Raw genomic sequence first — 16145 nt, forward strand, 5'->3', positions numbered from 1 at the left:
AATAAACCAATGCACATTTCCCAGCCAAGCTAATAGTATTTCCTTTGAAGTTGGTACTGCTCTAAATTAGTAAGATTCTAGGTACCTAAAGTCAATAATGTAAATGTTGTTCAATTTACAATTCAATATGCAAGATGTATTCTAATTTTATTCTTTATATCTATGTATTATCTATCTCTATTATAATTTTGATGTATTATCTATCTCTATTATAATTTTGACTATCTTCTTTGTTTGGCAGGTAAGAAGAGTATTTATCGATTTCAATATCCTCTTCACAAATACCAAATGATATATATATGTGAGGGGAGGATCAAGCAGTGCCTTGACCGTATGGATATGACCGATCAAGACACTACTTGATCGCACCCCTTTGCATATGTTAACAACCAGTGTTTTAATTATTTACCAGCCCGATATTAATCGAGGTTCACGTAACATAATATATATGCCAATTGGTATTAACGGTGTTGTTTGGTGTAGCATATTAACCGATAGTAATCGGTGTCTATGTTAACCGACACCGATCACTAACTAAAGGTTGTATATATTAAACGGTGCATACTATGCCACCCGATAGCAACTCGATAATCTTATTTCATTTGCTGGGAACACATCCGATATAGATCGGGATAGATGGTTAACCTGATAACTATCGTTTATCACCAATGTGCCATGCCATAATATGATTATCGATATTGATATAAATGAGGAATGATTATCAAATAAAATAGCTTGAAGTTTTCTTAATAGTATAATCGATAGGATAAATGATTGAATGAGAGACTTCATTTATCTCTCATTCAATCATTTATCTTACCGTAGCTACCATGCATTAACAAATAATACTGCATAACAAAATACTTTCTAATAGAACTGAGAATCCAAATGGAGAATTACAATATTTTTTTGTGAAATCAAAAAACTAAAGTGTGAGGAAAAGGAAGAAAAATAGAAAAAGCTGAAAAAGAAGAAAGAACAGAAAGGCTCTGAGCGCTGTGGATTGGGAGGATAATCTGAAGCCTTTGACTACTGACTGGGAGAATCTGGTTAGCAGTTAAAAGATGTGGTTTCTGTTCCTTGTTCGGTTTATGCTGCTTCTGTGTTATTTCTCTGTTGTTTTTTGTTTGTGTTCTGTTTTGCTCTAGATGGGTGTTCTGTCTGACAGCTCATTTTGGCTGTCTATGCTGTCTCTAATGTTTTAACGGACTTTTATGCTCTGTAAGTAACTAGGACCCTTTCCCAGCTTATATAATCAAAAACAACATTTTAGTGAATTGATACGATGTGAAATTTAAATTCTAAATCATATTATGGAATCTGCATAGGAATCAGAATTTGTCAGTAGTCAGTTATGTAAATCTGAGTATGAAAAAGAGGTACGTAATTAAAAAGTAAATAGAATTATCATCTAAATCTGAAATGCAACTTCAAACTTAACTATAGTCATTTACTCTATCCAAAAAATTCCAACATTTTGTGTTGTGAGAGAGTGGCTCAATGGCCAAAAGTCAAAATGACCCATTGCCTCTACGTTCGAGGCTTCTCAAATAAAATCTGCATGTTGAGTTGTCACTTGTAAGCAATATACAACTGTTTACCAAGTAGTGATATATACATAATAACATCAGATAAAAAAAGGATTGGCATTTAATCACACTGGAAGATGAGAAAACTCCAATATGATTTAATGATCGCACCAATGGAAGCAGAATCTGTTAACCCTTCAAGATGATTCAGTACTCCCATCAAGAAAAAGCAGAATCTAATAAGTTGTCAGATGTGACATAGTACCTATAAACAGCCTTTTGCTTCCAGGTTAAGTACCTTCACTTGAGCATTCAATCAGGCTTTTTAAATATTAAAAATTTTAGCAATGAAAATGCTTGACAATAATTTACATTTGTACAACTAGAAGAACTGCTGAAGCCAGGGATTACTAACTGCATCTTCCTCCAAGCCGGATTTCAATTTTTGCACTTCTTGTAAAGCTTGTTCATAGTCCATTTTATCTAGTGGCAATGATGAGAACTCCTGCAAAAACTTCCTTGCTTGGGATGCACCTCTAACCATGTCATCCGGTCCACATACGCGTTTCCGTTTGGCCCTTACCTGCGGAAAACCAGGATAAGCAATTATCTTTGAAGAAAATTAACACAACTAGATCTTCCAAGGCTCCTAATACATGTTAGTACTGACTTGAAAGAAAACTGCCTTCCAAGTATGAAACCAATTACTGCTTCCTAATAATGTCCGTCCGATCATCTCATAGCCACTATTGATGTAAGCTTCAGGGTTTCAACAAAAAAATAATAGAAATTGACTGCAACCCTCTGGTTGATGAACTTCAACATCAATCCAAATTTTCTGTATGAATCTGTAGTTTACTACAGTGGCTTGTAAGATATAAGTTTGATTTTATCAGGCACTGATGAAAATGGAATAGTTTCTACTTAATCAGTCTGTATGCATAAACTCAATAGAAAAGTTACAAAACACTCTACAGGCATTGTAAATTCTTTCAATGACAATTTCAAGCATTTGACCTAACAAATACTGAGTTCAAAATTAGCCTCTATTATTTTAGAATGACTGGAAAACGATGATTCTTAGAAAAAGACAATTCACCCCATTAACTTTCCTGTTATCCCAATCTAGTCAATCATTAAATTGCGGATAGTGGATGCATGAAAACTGAAGTTCAGTATAAATATATCTAACATCTTAGGTAAGGGAGCAATCAAATTGAAAACAGTCATTCCTGTTGATGATTTATAGCTTCAGTCGGATAAAATTAAATGTTAAATTGGCCTTAAGACCTTCAACATTTAATAATATATATATCATTCTAATCACCAATATGCACATTGCTTTCATTAATTATTTATGTTTAGTTAGCACGTATTATGTCTTGTTTGCCTATCGGTGATTACACATCGCACCCCCTCATTTGGTATGCCACCCCGATTGAGGTCACAACCCCTCACCGAAATTGAATGAGTATTTATCTTCTATCGGGGGCAATTGCTAGGTGTGTGGTTGTGAGAGACCAATACTGATCGGACATATATGTCATAGGAGAGGCTGATGTAAATTTAGTGTATACGATATAGAGGGTTATGCTGTTCTCTTCTAACACATATATATCTGTTTGTGGTCTGCAGAAAATATACGTGTGAAGTCAGGATATTACAATTGCTGTGTAATTTATAAAGATCATTTGTTGTGCATCTTCACCCAGCAATTTATATATAAGCAAATTGATTATACTAGAAGGATCGAGTGACTAAAGGAGGAATTAATAACCTCAACAATTCCTTTTCCTTAATGAGAATTTCAAATTCTCTGGAACTGTAATATCCCATTCTCGAATTATTTATACGGCAATGTGCAGTCTTCATTATTAAAAATTGTGATTTCAAAACACATGCTATACATTCTATTGTGATTGTTGGGAGCAACAAATACTAATAACATTAATGAATTAAAGCAAAAACAAGCTATGCAAAGACTATAAATAGATACATTAAGAAAACTTTAGTATTGTTTTATGAAGCAAAGACTAGTTATTCTAGAGACAGTTTCCTTGTTTTAAGTGATTAAGACTAATTGTAATCCATTAGTGATTTTAGAAAATTAAATTGATTTGATCTGGTTGAAATAACACCTATACAGAGGAGATGATTGTCTTCAAAATTGGATAAGACACACCTGTGAGTCTTGGCTGTTTTGATTATTGGTTGTAATCATATTTTTAGTGTCTTTATTCTGCCATAAAAAATAGATTTTATAATCTGGACTCTAAAAAGTAATATTTACTTTTTTTTTTGTTGGAACATTTCATTTCCAAACTGTTTCAAACATCTCAAAATTTGCGTCCCATGATGGTGGTATCATAGCAATGATTCTTCCAGCCTGTAAAGTTACAAAAGTGCCTTACAATGAGTTATAGGAGAAAGGCTCAGTACTTGACTTACAATATGGATAGGATGAGCAAGGACTATAGACAAATGACCTAGACAATGCAACGACTGCCATGGAGCATACGCGACGTATGTTTTTTTTCTCACTACTCTTAACAAAAAGGTAATTGAATAAACCCAAAAGCGAAGTCACAAAAATCTTCTCTTCCAAATCATAGGTTCAAGATGATGAAGTGACTGTTGATATGAAGTCATCAGTTCATCATAATGCAGCTTCCATTGTCTATAATGCTGTAATGTCCCATTTTTGGCAGCATAAAAAGGCAATTGAATAAGCCCAAAAGCGAAGTCACAAAAATCTTCTCTTCCAAATCATAGGTTCAAGATGATGAAGCAACTGTTGATATGAAGTCATCAGTTCATCATAATGTAGCTTCCATTGCCCATTATACTGTAATGTCCCATTTTTGCCAGCATAAAAAAAATTAATTAATTAAATGATTATATTGTCTTAAGTTATTTTAAGGTAAGTTAAATTTTAATTAACTTTATTTAATATAAAGTGATTTTTGGAGTTAAAAATTAAAATATTAATAGTGTGTGTGTGCGCGTGTGCATACGGATGTGTATGTGTGCGCGCGTGTGTGTGCGCGCGTGTGTGTGTGCGTGTGTGTGTGCGCGTGTGCGTATGGCGTGTGCATGTGTATGCGTGTGTGCATGCATGTGTGTGCATGTGCGTGTGCATGTGTGTGCATGCATGTGCGTGTGCATGTGTGTGTGTGCATGCAGGTGTGCGTGCATGTGTGTGTGCATGCAGGTGTGCGTGCATGTGTGTGTGCATGTGTATGTGTGTATGTGTGTGTGTGCAGCCTCAAAAATAAATAAATTCAAAATACGTGTGCGTGTGCGTGGGTGTACGTGGGTGTGCGTCTGTGAGTGTGCAGCCTAAAAACTAAAAAATAAATTCAAAATACTACATTACATGCATATCCTAAACAAAACTACCATAAATACTATAAATTTGAAATACAATGTGTGTTTGCAGCCTAAAAAATAAAAAATAAAGTCACATAGCATGCATATCCGAAACAAAACTACTAAAAATACTACAAATTTGAAATACAGTATATCAATTCGATATCAATTTGTCAAACTTGAATGTCATGATAGATATTCATAGTTCACTATTAAAATAATATAATTAGTAATTAATCAATAATTAGTCACCTTTTGTGGAACTCTTTACATGCATGTCCTAAATGAAACTACCATAAATACTATAAATTTGAAATACAGTGTGTGTGTGTGTGTGTGTTTGCAGCCTAAAAAATAAAAAGTAAAATCAAAATACCACATAGCATGCATATCCGAAACAAAACTACCAAAAATACTACAAATTTGAAATACAGTATATCGATTCGATATCAATTTGACAAACTTGAATGTCATGATAGATATTCATAGTTCACTAGAGTCACCTTTTGTGGAACTCTTCGATGATTACAATAAATCTAGGAACTAGTTTACATGAAGCTATCCCGCAAGACTCATTATTGTGTTTGAATTCAAGTTCAAAGAGATAGAAAGCATAAATAAACTCATTAGACTATTAAATTTGAGAAAAAATACATAACTAAATTCAAATACTATAAATCTACAATATCATACTTATGATTAAATTAAATATAATATATTAAATTTAAATTTTTAAATATTAAATTTTAAATAAATTTATACTAGCATTTAAATTAATTAAAAATAATTGAAATTTTAATAATTTTAAAACTAAAATCTATCTTATGTATATGATGTTAATAATAATTTATAAAATAATAAATGTTAACAAAAAACCATAGTTTAGAAGAGCGGGACGGGGGAGATAGAGGGCGGTCGGATCCAGTATTCAAATTTGAGCGGGAGTTCTGGATCGGCATCGGGACAGCAGGCGGCAGATGACATAGAGATTCCTGCAGATGGGGGGGGGTTCAAATGGAAAGGACCCTGATGATCCCGTGGCTTTGGGGGACCCAGGGGGAGGACCAACACCACGTGATGAGCGGTTAACAGATGAGAGCGGGAAAGAGCAGGTTCAAACTTCAAAAACAGAAGACGGCAACTCGGTAGGAGCCCAAGGACAGCAAGCGATTTGTGTCTCAGAGAACACGGTGGAAGGAAAAGATCACCCGGAAAAGGTTCTTTCGTCAACGGACCCGAAGGGGGGACCCAATGGACAGACACGTAAGTGGTCCTCGCTGTTTGGGGTTAAGCCTAAAGGTAAGTCCTCATTGCCTCCTGTTAAAAACTCCTCGAATGTGTCTCAAGGCAAGTTTGCTATCGTTGTTCCAGACCAAATCATAGATCAAAACATTGCCAGAATGGAAAACACTTTGATTGGTAATTTTTTTGGGTCAAGACCTAATATAGAAATAGTTCGTGGATTTGTCAAAAGAAAGTGGAACCTGAAAGGTCAGGTTGATGTGGTAGCAATGAACAAAGGTTGTCTATCTTTCTCTTTTTCCTGTGACGAGGATAGAAGAAACATTCTTTGTAGTGCATCTTGGACAATAGGTAAATACATTACGTACATCCAGAAGTGGTACCCTAATGTAGTGAAAGGAAAGAATTTTTTGGTCCAAGTCCCGGTGTGGGTCAAGCTCCCTGGGCTCCCAATGGAATTCTGGGAGGAAGACGTTTTCGTAGGAATTGCCAATACCTTTGGGGAGCTCATCGCTATTGACCAGGTCACGGCATCCAGAAGAAGAATGATTTATGCTAGGATCTGTGTTGGAGTCAGACCTGACATGAACATGCCAGAGGAAATAGAGATAGAATCGAAACTGGGGAAGTGGAAGCAAAATATTGTTTATGAAACAATCCCCTTCGCCTGTTTCCATTGTAAAAAGGTTGGACACTGGGCTAAAAAATGTCCAAATATGGAGGATAAACCCTTCCCCCAAACTAAGGTCTGGAAAAAAGTAGACAAGCCACTAAAAGCCTTGGAATCCAACGATCTTAATCAGGAGAATCAGTCTCAGATAGGACGGGTGGAAAAAGAAATTACCAGCGAAGTGGGTAATGAACTAAAGATTCAGATGCTGGAGCAGAATGTTGAGGACTCAGAGTACAAAGAAAAAGACAACACTCGGCAAGAAGAACCGAAAGAGGACAAGAAAGAGTTAGTCCCAAATAAAGAAAAAAAAAACCCCTCAGTCAAAGAGGAAGGAGATAACTTTAACCTTGTTTCAAAATCTCAAGATCAAGATAAAGAAATAAACTGGTTCCAGAAGGCCCAACCTGATACCATTCTGGGCCAAGGGCAATCGGAAATTTCTCTAACCACCCCAACAAAGGGAAAGCTGGCGTTTTTGGAAGAACAAGATCCAAAATGGGGAGATGAAGAAGACATAAAAAAGGCACTGGGGAAGAATGAAACAAAGCAGGAGGATGAAGAAGCAGCAGAGGATAAAAGAAGGAACAAGCAAAAAAAAAAGAATAACAACAACCCAGTCAATAGTACGATGACTAGAAACACCAGAAGCAGGCTTGGTGATGTGGGAGCACAACATACTTCTCCAGGAAGAAACTCAAATGCCAAGAAAAGATCTTTGGAAACAAGCAGGAACTTAACAGATGGCACCCAAAGAACCATCTTTGAGGCAGGTATTTCCAAAAATCCATGAAAATCATCTCCTAGAACATTAGGGGACTTAATAGTCCCCACAAGCATAATTTAGTTAAAAATATGATTAGAGATAAAAACCCGGATATTTTTTTGATTCAAGAAACTAAGATGGTTAAAGATAAAGTTGAAAGTTTGAATATGTTCAAAAACGGTGGAGTCAACGGAGGTAGATCAGAAGGTGCATCGGGAGGAATTGTTACCTTCTGGAACAAAAACAATGTAGAAGGAGGGGTGTTGATTCAGGACAACAATCTGGCTTGTATAAGATTTAAGCACATTAAGAATTGTACAGCTTGGGTTCTAACTAACATTTACGCCCCCAACACAAAGACTGGTAGAAGTGAGATGTGGAGATATCTAACTGGGCTGAGAAGTAGGTTTGCTGAGGACAGTTGGATAATTATGGGAGATTTCAATACTCCCCTGAAGGAAAATGAGAAAAAGGGAGGGAGTCGAGCTAATCTAGACAGCATACTGGACTTGATGGACTTCATAAACAATAATGCAATTCATGATCTGGAGTTGCAAGGAGTCAAATACACCTGGACCAACAAAAGAAGTGAGAATTTGATCCAGGTTAGACTCGATAGAGCTCTTCTTTCCTTAGATTGGTATAATCTTCATGATTGTTCATTATCCTCTCACATAAGGGCTGGATCTGATCATTATCCCATAACCTTCACGGCTGATGTAAAGAACAGAAGAAGACATTTCCCTTGTAGATTTGAAAAAATGTGGACCAAACACCCGGATCTGGAAAGTAAGATTAAGGAATGGTGGCAGGTCAGTATTGAAGGGAACGCCATGTACAAAGTGGTCAAAAAGCTGAAGAATGTTAAAGATAATGTTAAGAAGTGGAATAAGGATTGCTTTGGGAACATCTTTACCTCAAAAGCTACAACCCTCTTAGAGCTCAAGGAAATCCAAGATGAGATACAGATCAACGGTTACACTAATATGTCTAGAAACACTGAAGATGCTATTTTTATGAGATATCATGATATAATAGCTAAAGAGGAAACCTACTGGAAACAAAGATCGAGGAATGTCTGGTTAAAGGAGGGGGACAGGAACACTAAATACTTCCATATGTCCACCTTAAGACATAAGGCCATGAATAGAATTGTTCAGATTAAAGTGAATGGCAGATGTGTTGTTGATGATGATTCCATGAGCAAGGCTGCTATGGATTTTTTCTCTAATTTACTTGCTAAGGACCAGAATTTGAAAATACAGGCACAGAGGGAACTTTTGGACAGCATACCTACCATTTTGGGGGAGGAACAGAATGATCACCTGTCGGCTATCCCTTCCCATGAAGAAATTTTGATAGCTGTCAAATCCTTTGAAGGCAACAAAGCCCCAGGTCCGGATGGCTTTCCCATGTTTTTCTTCCAAATATACTGGCATATTATAGGAGATGATGTCACCAGAGCTGTGAAAGAGTTTTTTGGTGCTAGAAAACTGTTTAAAGAAGTTAATGGTACTTTTATTGCTCTCATTCCCAAAAAGATGGGGGCAGACTCTATGGATCTTTTCAGACCTATAAGTTTATGCAACTCTCTCTATAAGATTATCTCTAAGGTCCTAACCTCTAGAATTTTGAAGCTGCTGCCCTCCATCATTTCGCCTCAGCAAAGCGGTTTTGTCCCGGGAAGACAAATTTTGGATTCTATCATCTTTATTCATGAAAATATCCACTCATTGGCATTCTCTAAAAAAGAAGGTTTTTTTTTTGAAACTGGATCTCTCTAAAGCCTACGATAGAGTGGATTGGGATTTTATGGTGGATGTACTCTCTGCTTTTGGCTTTAGTCCTAGAAGTGTCAGCGTTATCAGACAACTTGTTTCTTCGGCTTCTTTCTCTGTTTTAATGAATGGCTCCCCCTCTCCTTTCTTTAAAGCCTCAAGAGGTCTCAGGCAGGGGGATCCTCTATCTCCAGTGATCTTCATCCTCATGGCGGAATGCTTGGGGAGATGTATTGGTAAGCTGGTTGAGGAAAGGGAGTTTTCCGGTTTGAATCCTTCTTCGGCAGATCAAATATGCTCTCATCAGCAGTTTGTTGATGACTATAATAATGGGAAAAGCCACTGTAAAGGACTCTAGAAGACTAAAAAAGGCTTTGGACAACTATGGAGAGGCCACTGGTCAGCTAATTAATTGGTCTAAAAGCTTTGTTTATTTTATCAATACCCCAGAGAGGAGGATTAAAATTAGTAACATTTTGGGAGGCCAAATTGGTAGTCTGCCTATTTCTTACTTGGGGCTCCCCTTAGGCCTTGATCCCCCGGACACCTTTTGGGGAGCTTTGGTGGATAAATTCCACAAAAAGTTGTCTGGATGGAAGGGAGCTCTCCTTAGTCAAGCAGGTAAGGTCCAACTGCTTAAATCCACTCTACAAAGTATCCCCCTCTATGCCATCAGTTTGTTCAGGATTCCAGCTAAGTATGCTGAGGCCATTGAAAAGATTCAGAGATCCTTCTTATGGACAGGGGTGGAAGAGAAGAAGAGAATGAACTTAATTGCATGGGAGAAGGTCTGTAAGCCTAAGAATAAAGGAGGTCTTGGCCTTAGAAGAATAAGAGACATAAAATGATCATCTCATGGCCAAGCAGATTTGGAGAGGATATAGAAATCAAGGAGAGTGGAAAAAAATATGGGACAACAAATACAAAAGCCAATGCCCGAATCTTCAAAGTTTCCTCAAAGCGGAGATCATCCCAATTGGTTCCAATATTTGGAAAAATGTCTCTAGGGCTAGAGACTTAATTATCAAAGGTACAAAGTGGAAGTTGGGGAAAGGGAATCTTATTCAGTTTTGGGAGGACCCTTGGCTTCTGGATTCCCCTTTGAATGGAAACCCTGAGTGGAACAGATATCAGAACCAATGCAAGGAAATATTTGGAACCAAGGTTGAGGATTACTGGAAAGATGGACAGTGGAAAGACTTATCTCAAGTGGATCAGTCTTTAGGTAGTTTGAACAAAGTTATGAACTCTATGGTGAGGATTGAAGAAGAAGACCAAATAATTTGGAAACTCACAGCTAGTGGTACTTTTTCAGTGACTTCTCTATATCATCAACAGTTCAAGAACATGGAAAGTCCTTGCTGGGCCAAAGCTTGGGTGAAAGGCCTCATCCCCAAAATCAATATTTTCTTTTGGATAGCCCTTCAAGACAAAATTCTCACTATTGAGAATATCAGAAAAAGAGGAATCAGCATGCCTAGTTTCTGTATTCTCTGCAAGCAGAATGAGGAAACTATAAATCATATGCTCTTCCATTGTCCCTTCTCTGCTGATGTTTGGGGAAGCTGTCTGGATCAATTCAATATTAGTTGGAGCTTCCCTAATTCGATTCAGGAAATTTTCAAGTCTTGGCATCATCCTTCAAAAAACAAAACCACAACCTTATTATGGAAAATTGCTTTACCCCACATGTGTTAGGGTCTTTGGAAAGAGAGAAATGATAGAATTTTCAGGGAAAAGACTACTAAGGCTAAAATTGTGTTTGAAAAAATAAGAAGAAGCATAGTGGAAAATCTGAATATCATAGGTGGTTTGGATAATCCTCACACTAAGGAGGATCAATGTATCTATAAAAAGTGGAGACTAAAGGTTCAAGAGAGTGTTCAGAGCAACCCTAGAGAGGGAGTGAGATGGATCAGCCTGCCCGGAGGATAGATGAAAATCAATTTTGACGGGGCCTCTAAGGGTAACCCGGGGGTTGCTGGATGTGGAGTGGTCCTAAGGGATGAATGGGGAATATGTAAAATCATTAAATGTATTCCCATAGGAAATCAAACCAATCATGTAGCCGAAGCCATGGCGGCCTATCATGGGATGATCCTTGCCAAGGAAGCCAAATGCACCAAAGTTTGGTGTGAAAGAGACTCCTTAAACATTATCAACTATTTAAATATGAAATTCCCGCCGTCTTGGTCTATTAGTAATGCTATTAAAGCTACTAGGAAAATTAGCGAAGAGTTTGACATGTGTGTTTTTACCAGCGTTCCACGAGGACGCGTCCCCCCCCTTTTTGGGCGCGTCCCCCCATCAGGGACGTCTAGGGGACGAGGGGACGGGGACGCGACGTCCCTTGCCGTCCTGCCACCGCCACCCAATCGCCGTCAGAACGTGGAGACGTCTCCCCGTCCCCACGTCTAAACAAACTAAAAAAGCCACATTTTAAAGGCGTTTCTCGAAGGACGGGGAGACGCACAGGTGTCTCCCGCGTCCCCACGCCTAAACAAACTAAAAAAGCCACATTTTAAAAAACATGTGCCTTTTGGGGGGATTAAGGGGTAACCCTAATTGGACGTGGGCCCCACCCAACCCCCCAAAACAACACAAAAGCATGTTTTTTTTAAATTTAACACTCATTTTGGTAAACTGATTTTTTTTTCCAGCAAGCTAAAGAGGAGGAAAAACTTGAAGAAGACTGATTGAAGGGGTGAGAAAAGCTGATTGCAAGTGTGATAGGAGCTAGAAGAAGCAAGAAGAAGAGGAAGAAGAAGATTCTTCTACATTTTGGAGAGATTTTTCAAGCACAAGGTAGGGTTTTTCAACTTTTTCTTGTTTTTTTTTTGTTTTATTTTGAATATTTTCTGATTTTCATTGTTCTGTCATTTTTGGATTTTTTTTCCCTATTCATCTCAAGACTCAAAATGAGATTTGATGTTGAATCTTGAGGGCAAAATGATTCATCATTTTGCCCTCAAGATTCAACATCAAATCTCATTTTGAGATGAATAGGAAAAAAATTTAAAAATATATTGTTAAACTAGGCTGATTTTATTTTTATTTTAATTTTTTATTTTGTGAAATGCAATGTCAATTTCAAAATGAGCTCCCAAGGCATGAGTGAAGATGACATGGAAATCGATTCTCATAGTGAGAATGATTCAGAATATGAACCTGAAAATGAGGGGGGTGACCATGGGGCTGATCCTGGAGCCCAATCTAGCTCTATGGCAAGTGCACCAGCTAGTACAGGTTGCCCTTCAGAGTTGTTGGCACCATATGCTAGGGGTCATTTTGATCCTAAGTCTCCTCTAAAACAGTTTGCTTCACGAATATCAGTACAAGGCACTGCATCACATTCAAGTGGGGGAACAAGGAAGTGGAAGTGCAATATTTGTGACACAGAATGGTTCGGTAGCATTAGTAGGGTGAATGAACACTTTCTGTTTTGGAGAGGAAAAGGCGTGAAACATTGTAAGTTTTTGGAGGAAACCAAAAATATACAGTACAGAATTGAGTTTAACAGGATTTGGGGGGTTCCAGATGACACAAATATTTCAATGCCTACTACTTTGTCTGCTAGGGCAGCACTTCATACTTCTCATGTTTCGCAGACGGGAGGAATGATGTTTGGATCTCCATCCACTTCCACTTCTACTGCCGCTAGGGCTAGGAAACGTAAGTTGCAGACAGCACAGAGCAACCCCATTACTGATATGTTTAATGTGCAGTTGAGAGATGAGATAGATGAATCCATTGGCAAGTTCTTCTTTGCCAATGGCATTCCATTTCATGTTACACGGTCTCCTTATTATAGGGAGATGATGGCTATGGTGGCCAAGGGAGGACCATCTTATGTGCCACCAGGGGAGACGAAAATGAGGACCTCAATCTTGGATAAAAGCTATTCCAAGATCAATATTTTGATGGAGAAGATGAAGGCGTGTTGGGTGGCATCGGGATCCAGCATAGTTATGGATGGGTGGACGAACATTAGCCATCGTCCACTCATCAACGTCATGGTCACATGTGCAGAGGGCCCATACTTCCTTAGAGCAGTTGATTGTACAGGGCATCGTAAAGATGCTGATTTCCAGTTTCAGGTCCTCAGGGAGGCTATTGAGAAGGTTGGGCCACAAAATGTGGTCCAAGTAGTGACAGATGCAACCCATGTGTGTAGAGCAACAGGGAGACTCATTGAGGCAGCCTATAGACACATTTGGTGGACCCCATGTTGTGTGCATGCCATGAACAATGCACTCAAGGACATGGGGAAGATAGACTAGATTAGAGGAGTGGTCACCGATGCGAGAGATGTGCAGATGTTTATCTGCAACCACCACACTTCACATGCACTCTTCAGGACCTTCGCGAAGAAGGAGTTCTTGAAACCAGTTGAGACTAGATATGCATCCTATTTCATTCTCTTGGAGAGAATGATTGAGTTGCAAGAGGCATTGCAACTCATGGTTATGACTAATGAGTGGAATAGGTGGGCTAAGGCCAAGAAAGAGCAAGGGAGAAGGGTGAAGGAGATAGTGAAGAGTGATGTGTTTTGGACTGATGTGAAATACATTGTCTCTATCATTTCTCCAGTATTCCAGGTGATCAGATATGGGGATGGGGATGCACCTAACCTTGGAGAGGTGTATGAGTGCATTGACTCTATGCTTGACCAGATGAGGGCTGCTGTGCGAGTGAAGGACCCCTCTTTAGCATTCTACAATGAGCAAATCCAGCCTATCATTTAGCGTAGATGGGACAAGTTGAACACTCCTTTGCATATGGTTGCCTTTGCCTTGAATCCTAAGTGGTACAAGGCTAGACCAGGTAGACTGACACCGATTCAGGATGATGAGGTGAAGGCGGGTTTCTTTAGGTGCATAGAGAAGATGTTTGATTCCAGAGATGCCAGCACAATGCGCGCTGAGTGGGGAAGATTTGCCACTCTTAGAGGTTATTCAGATGTGGCAAAGATGGATATAGACAACATGGCACAGGAGGACCCACTTTTATGGTGGAATTGTCATGGCCCGAAATCTTTGACCACCACTCTAGCCATCCGTCTGCTATCCCAGATTTCCAGTTCTTCAACTGCTGAGAGGAACTGGTCTACATATAGCTTCATCCACTCTCTTAAGAGGAACAGACTTACCTCTAAGAGAGAAGAGAAGCTTGTGGCTGTACACAGTGCTTTGCGTCTCATTGACCGCAAGACACTCGTGTACAAGGAGAGTCCAGCGACACGATGGGATGTAGAGCCAGAGGAGCCTTCACAAATTGATGAGGATGATCCTACCACTTCAGATGCAGGGCTAGTTGGTGTGAGCTTGAGGGACCTTGATCCTCAGGAGTCCAGCAATTCCAGTGAGGAGGAGTTCGTAGATGATTAGAGGCCTCCATTAGCTACAGTTTGAGTTTTCAGTTTTGTCATTTTGTATTTGACTCTAGTCTCTTTTGTAATGCTATTGCTACACGTATTTGTATTTGGCTACTCATTGTAATGATGAATCATGTAATCATCTTTATTATTATAGACTTTGCAATGGCATCAAATATTCGTATTTTCGTTTTCCTTTTTCGATATTCATATGATAGAAATGAGAAATCTCCAATTTGACAATTTCATTTGTCAAATTTTATTTACTTTTAGCAATTAGTTACGTATCACTAATCTAAGTAATCTTGGTATTTCCTATAGTTTCATTTGAAATCTAATTCTTATACTGTTATACTGTTATACATCTTTTCAAAACTAGTTTTTCAAGTACTATATGTATAAGTATAAGTATATGAGCACCACCACCCCGCCACCCCCCCCGCCGCCGTCCCCAAATTTAGACCCTTGGTCCCCCCGTCCCGGAGACGCGTCCCCGACGCCCGTGGAACACTGGTTTTTACACATGTTTACATGGAGGCCAACTCTTGTGCTGACTGGGCTGCCAACCTGGCCTACCAATCGGGAGACATCATTACTAATTATGGTGAAACGGAGATTGCAAGCGAAATGAAATCCTTGCTCAATCAAGACCGAAGCTATACAAGGCAACGTGGTACTTTTAATCATTATGTCTAATGACCTTTCCGCCTTTTTCGATGCAGGGCTCGTTTGAAGATAATGAACTTTTAAATAGGTGTCTTATCATAATTACTTGGCACGGATTCTGAGCGCTCTTACAGAATAACCACAAAAACCAGAGGGGAAGTGATCAAATCGAGAGAAGGCACTGCAAGGAAGGAGCTGGAAAAATGGGAGGTAACAAGAAGAGATTTGAACCTGCTTCCTGCTCGGACTGGAGAAAGAATGAAGAAGTCTGGGATATCCTCCAACAGGGAGGAATGAATGTTTTCATGGAATGACTAAGTGGGAAAGACCCCACAATTACTTCTTACTTCATCAAGAACTGGAAAAATGGAAAAATTCTGATTGGTTCACAGATGATGAATGTCGACGAAGAGGTTATTGCCGAGGCCACAGGGATGTCTACTGAGGGTATGAAATTTTACAGGGACAGAGGAATATCTGACAAAGCTGCAGACAAGTTTCCAGTTACGGATGGAGAGAGGCGAAAGATGATCAAAATTGACAATTCCTACCACTCCCCGAAGAGAATTTGCAGGCCTTGGAGGTTTGTTCTTTTCTCTTCTATTGAATACATTACCTTAGACGGTAGGCTTACCAGGGCCTACGGGCATCACTTCGTTCTTCTTAATCATTTTCGTCATGGAGAAAGGGTTAGCCTTCCCTATTACCTTGCCTGTTCTATGGATCATACTATAAAGGAAATCCAGAGGGA

General features: G+C 38.9%; 1 protein-coding gene across 2 annotated transcripts in view; it reads right to left on the bottom strand.

Moving 5' to 3' along the window:
* Positions 1 to 1418: 1418 nt before the first annotated feature.
* LOC131064504 (DNA mismatch repair protein MSH2) overlaps positions 1419 to 16145 on the bottom strand; it is an 84778-nt gene continuing 70051 nt past the window's right edge. For both annotated transcript variants that reach the window (XM_057998663.2, XM_057998659.2), the window contains exon 13: positions 1419 to 2112. In XM_057998663.2, coding sequence (XP_057854646.1) covers positions 1912 to 2112 — 201 coding nt within the window. In that variant the 3' untranslated portion in view covers positions 1419 to 1911. The remainder of the gene's footprint in view (positions 2113 to 16145) is intronic.

The sequence above is a fragment of the Cryptomeria japonica genome, chromosome 1, assembly GCF_030272615.1.
Source record: "Cryptomeria japonica chromosome 1, Sugi_1.0, whole genome shotgun sequence".
NCBI lineage: Eukaryota > Viridiplantae > Streptophyta > Pinopsida > Cupressales > Cupressaceae > Cryptomeria > Cryptomeria japonica.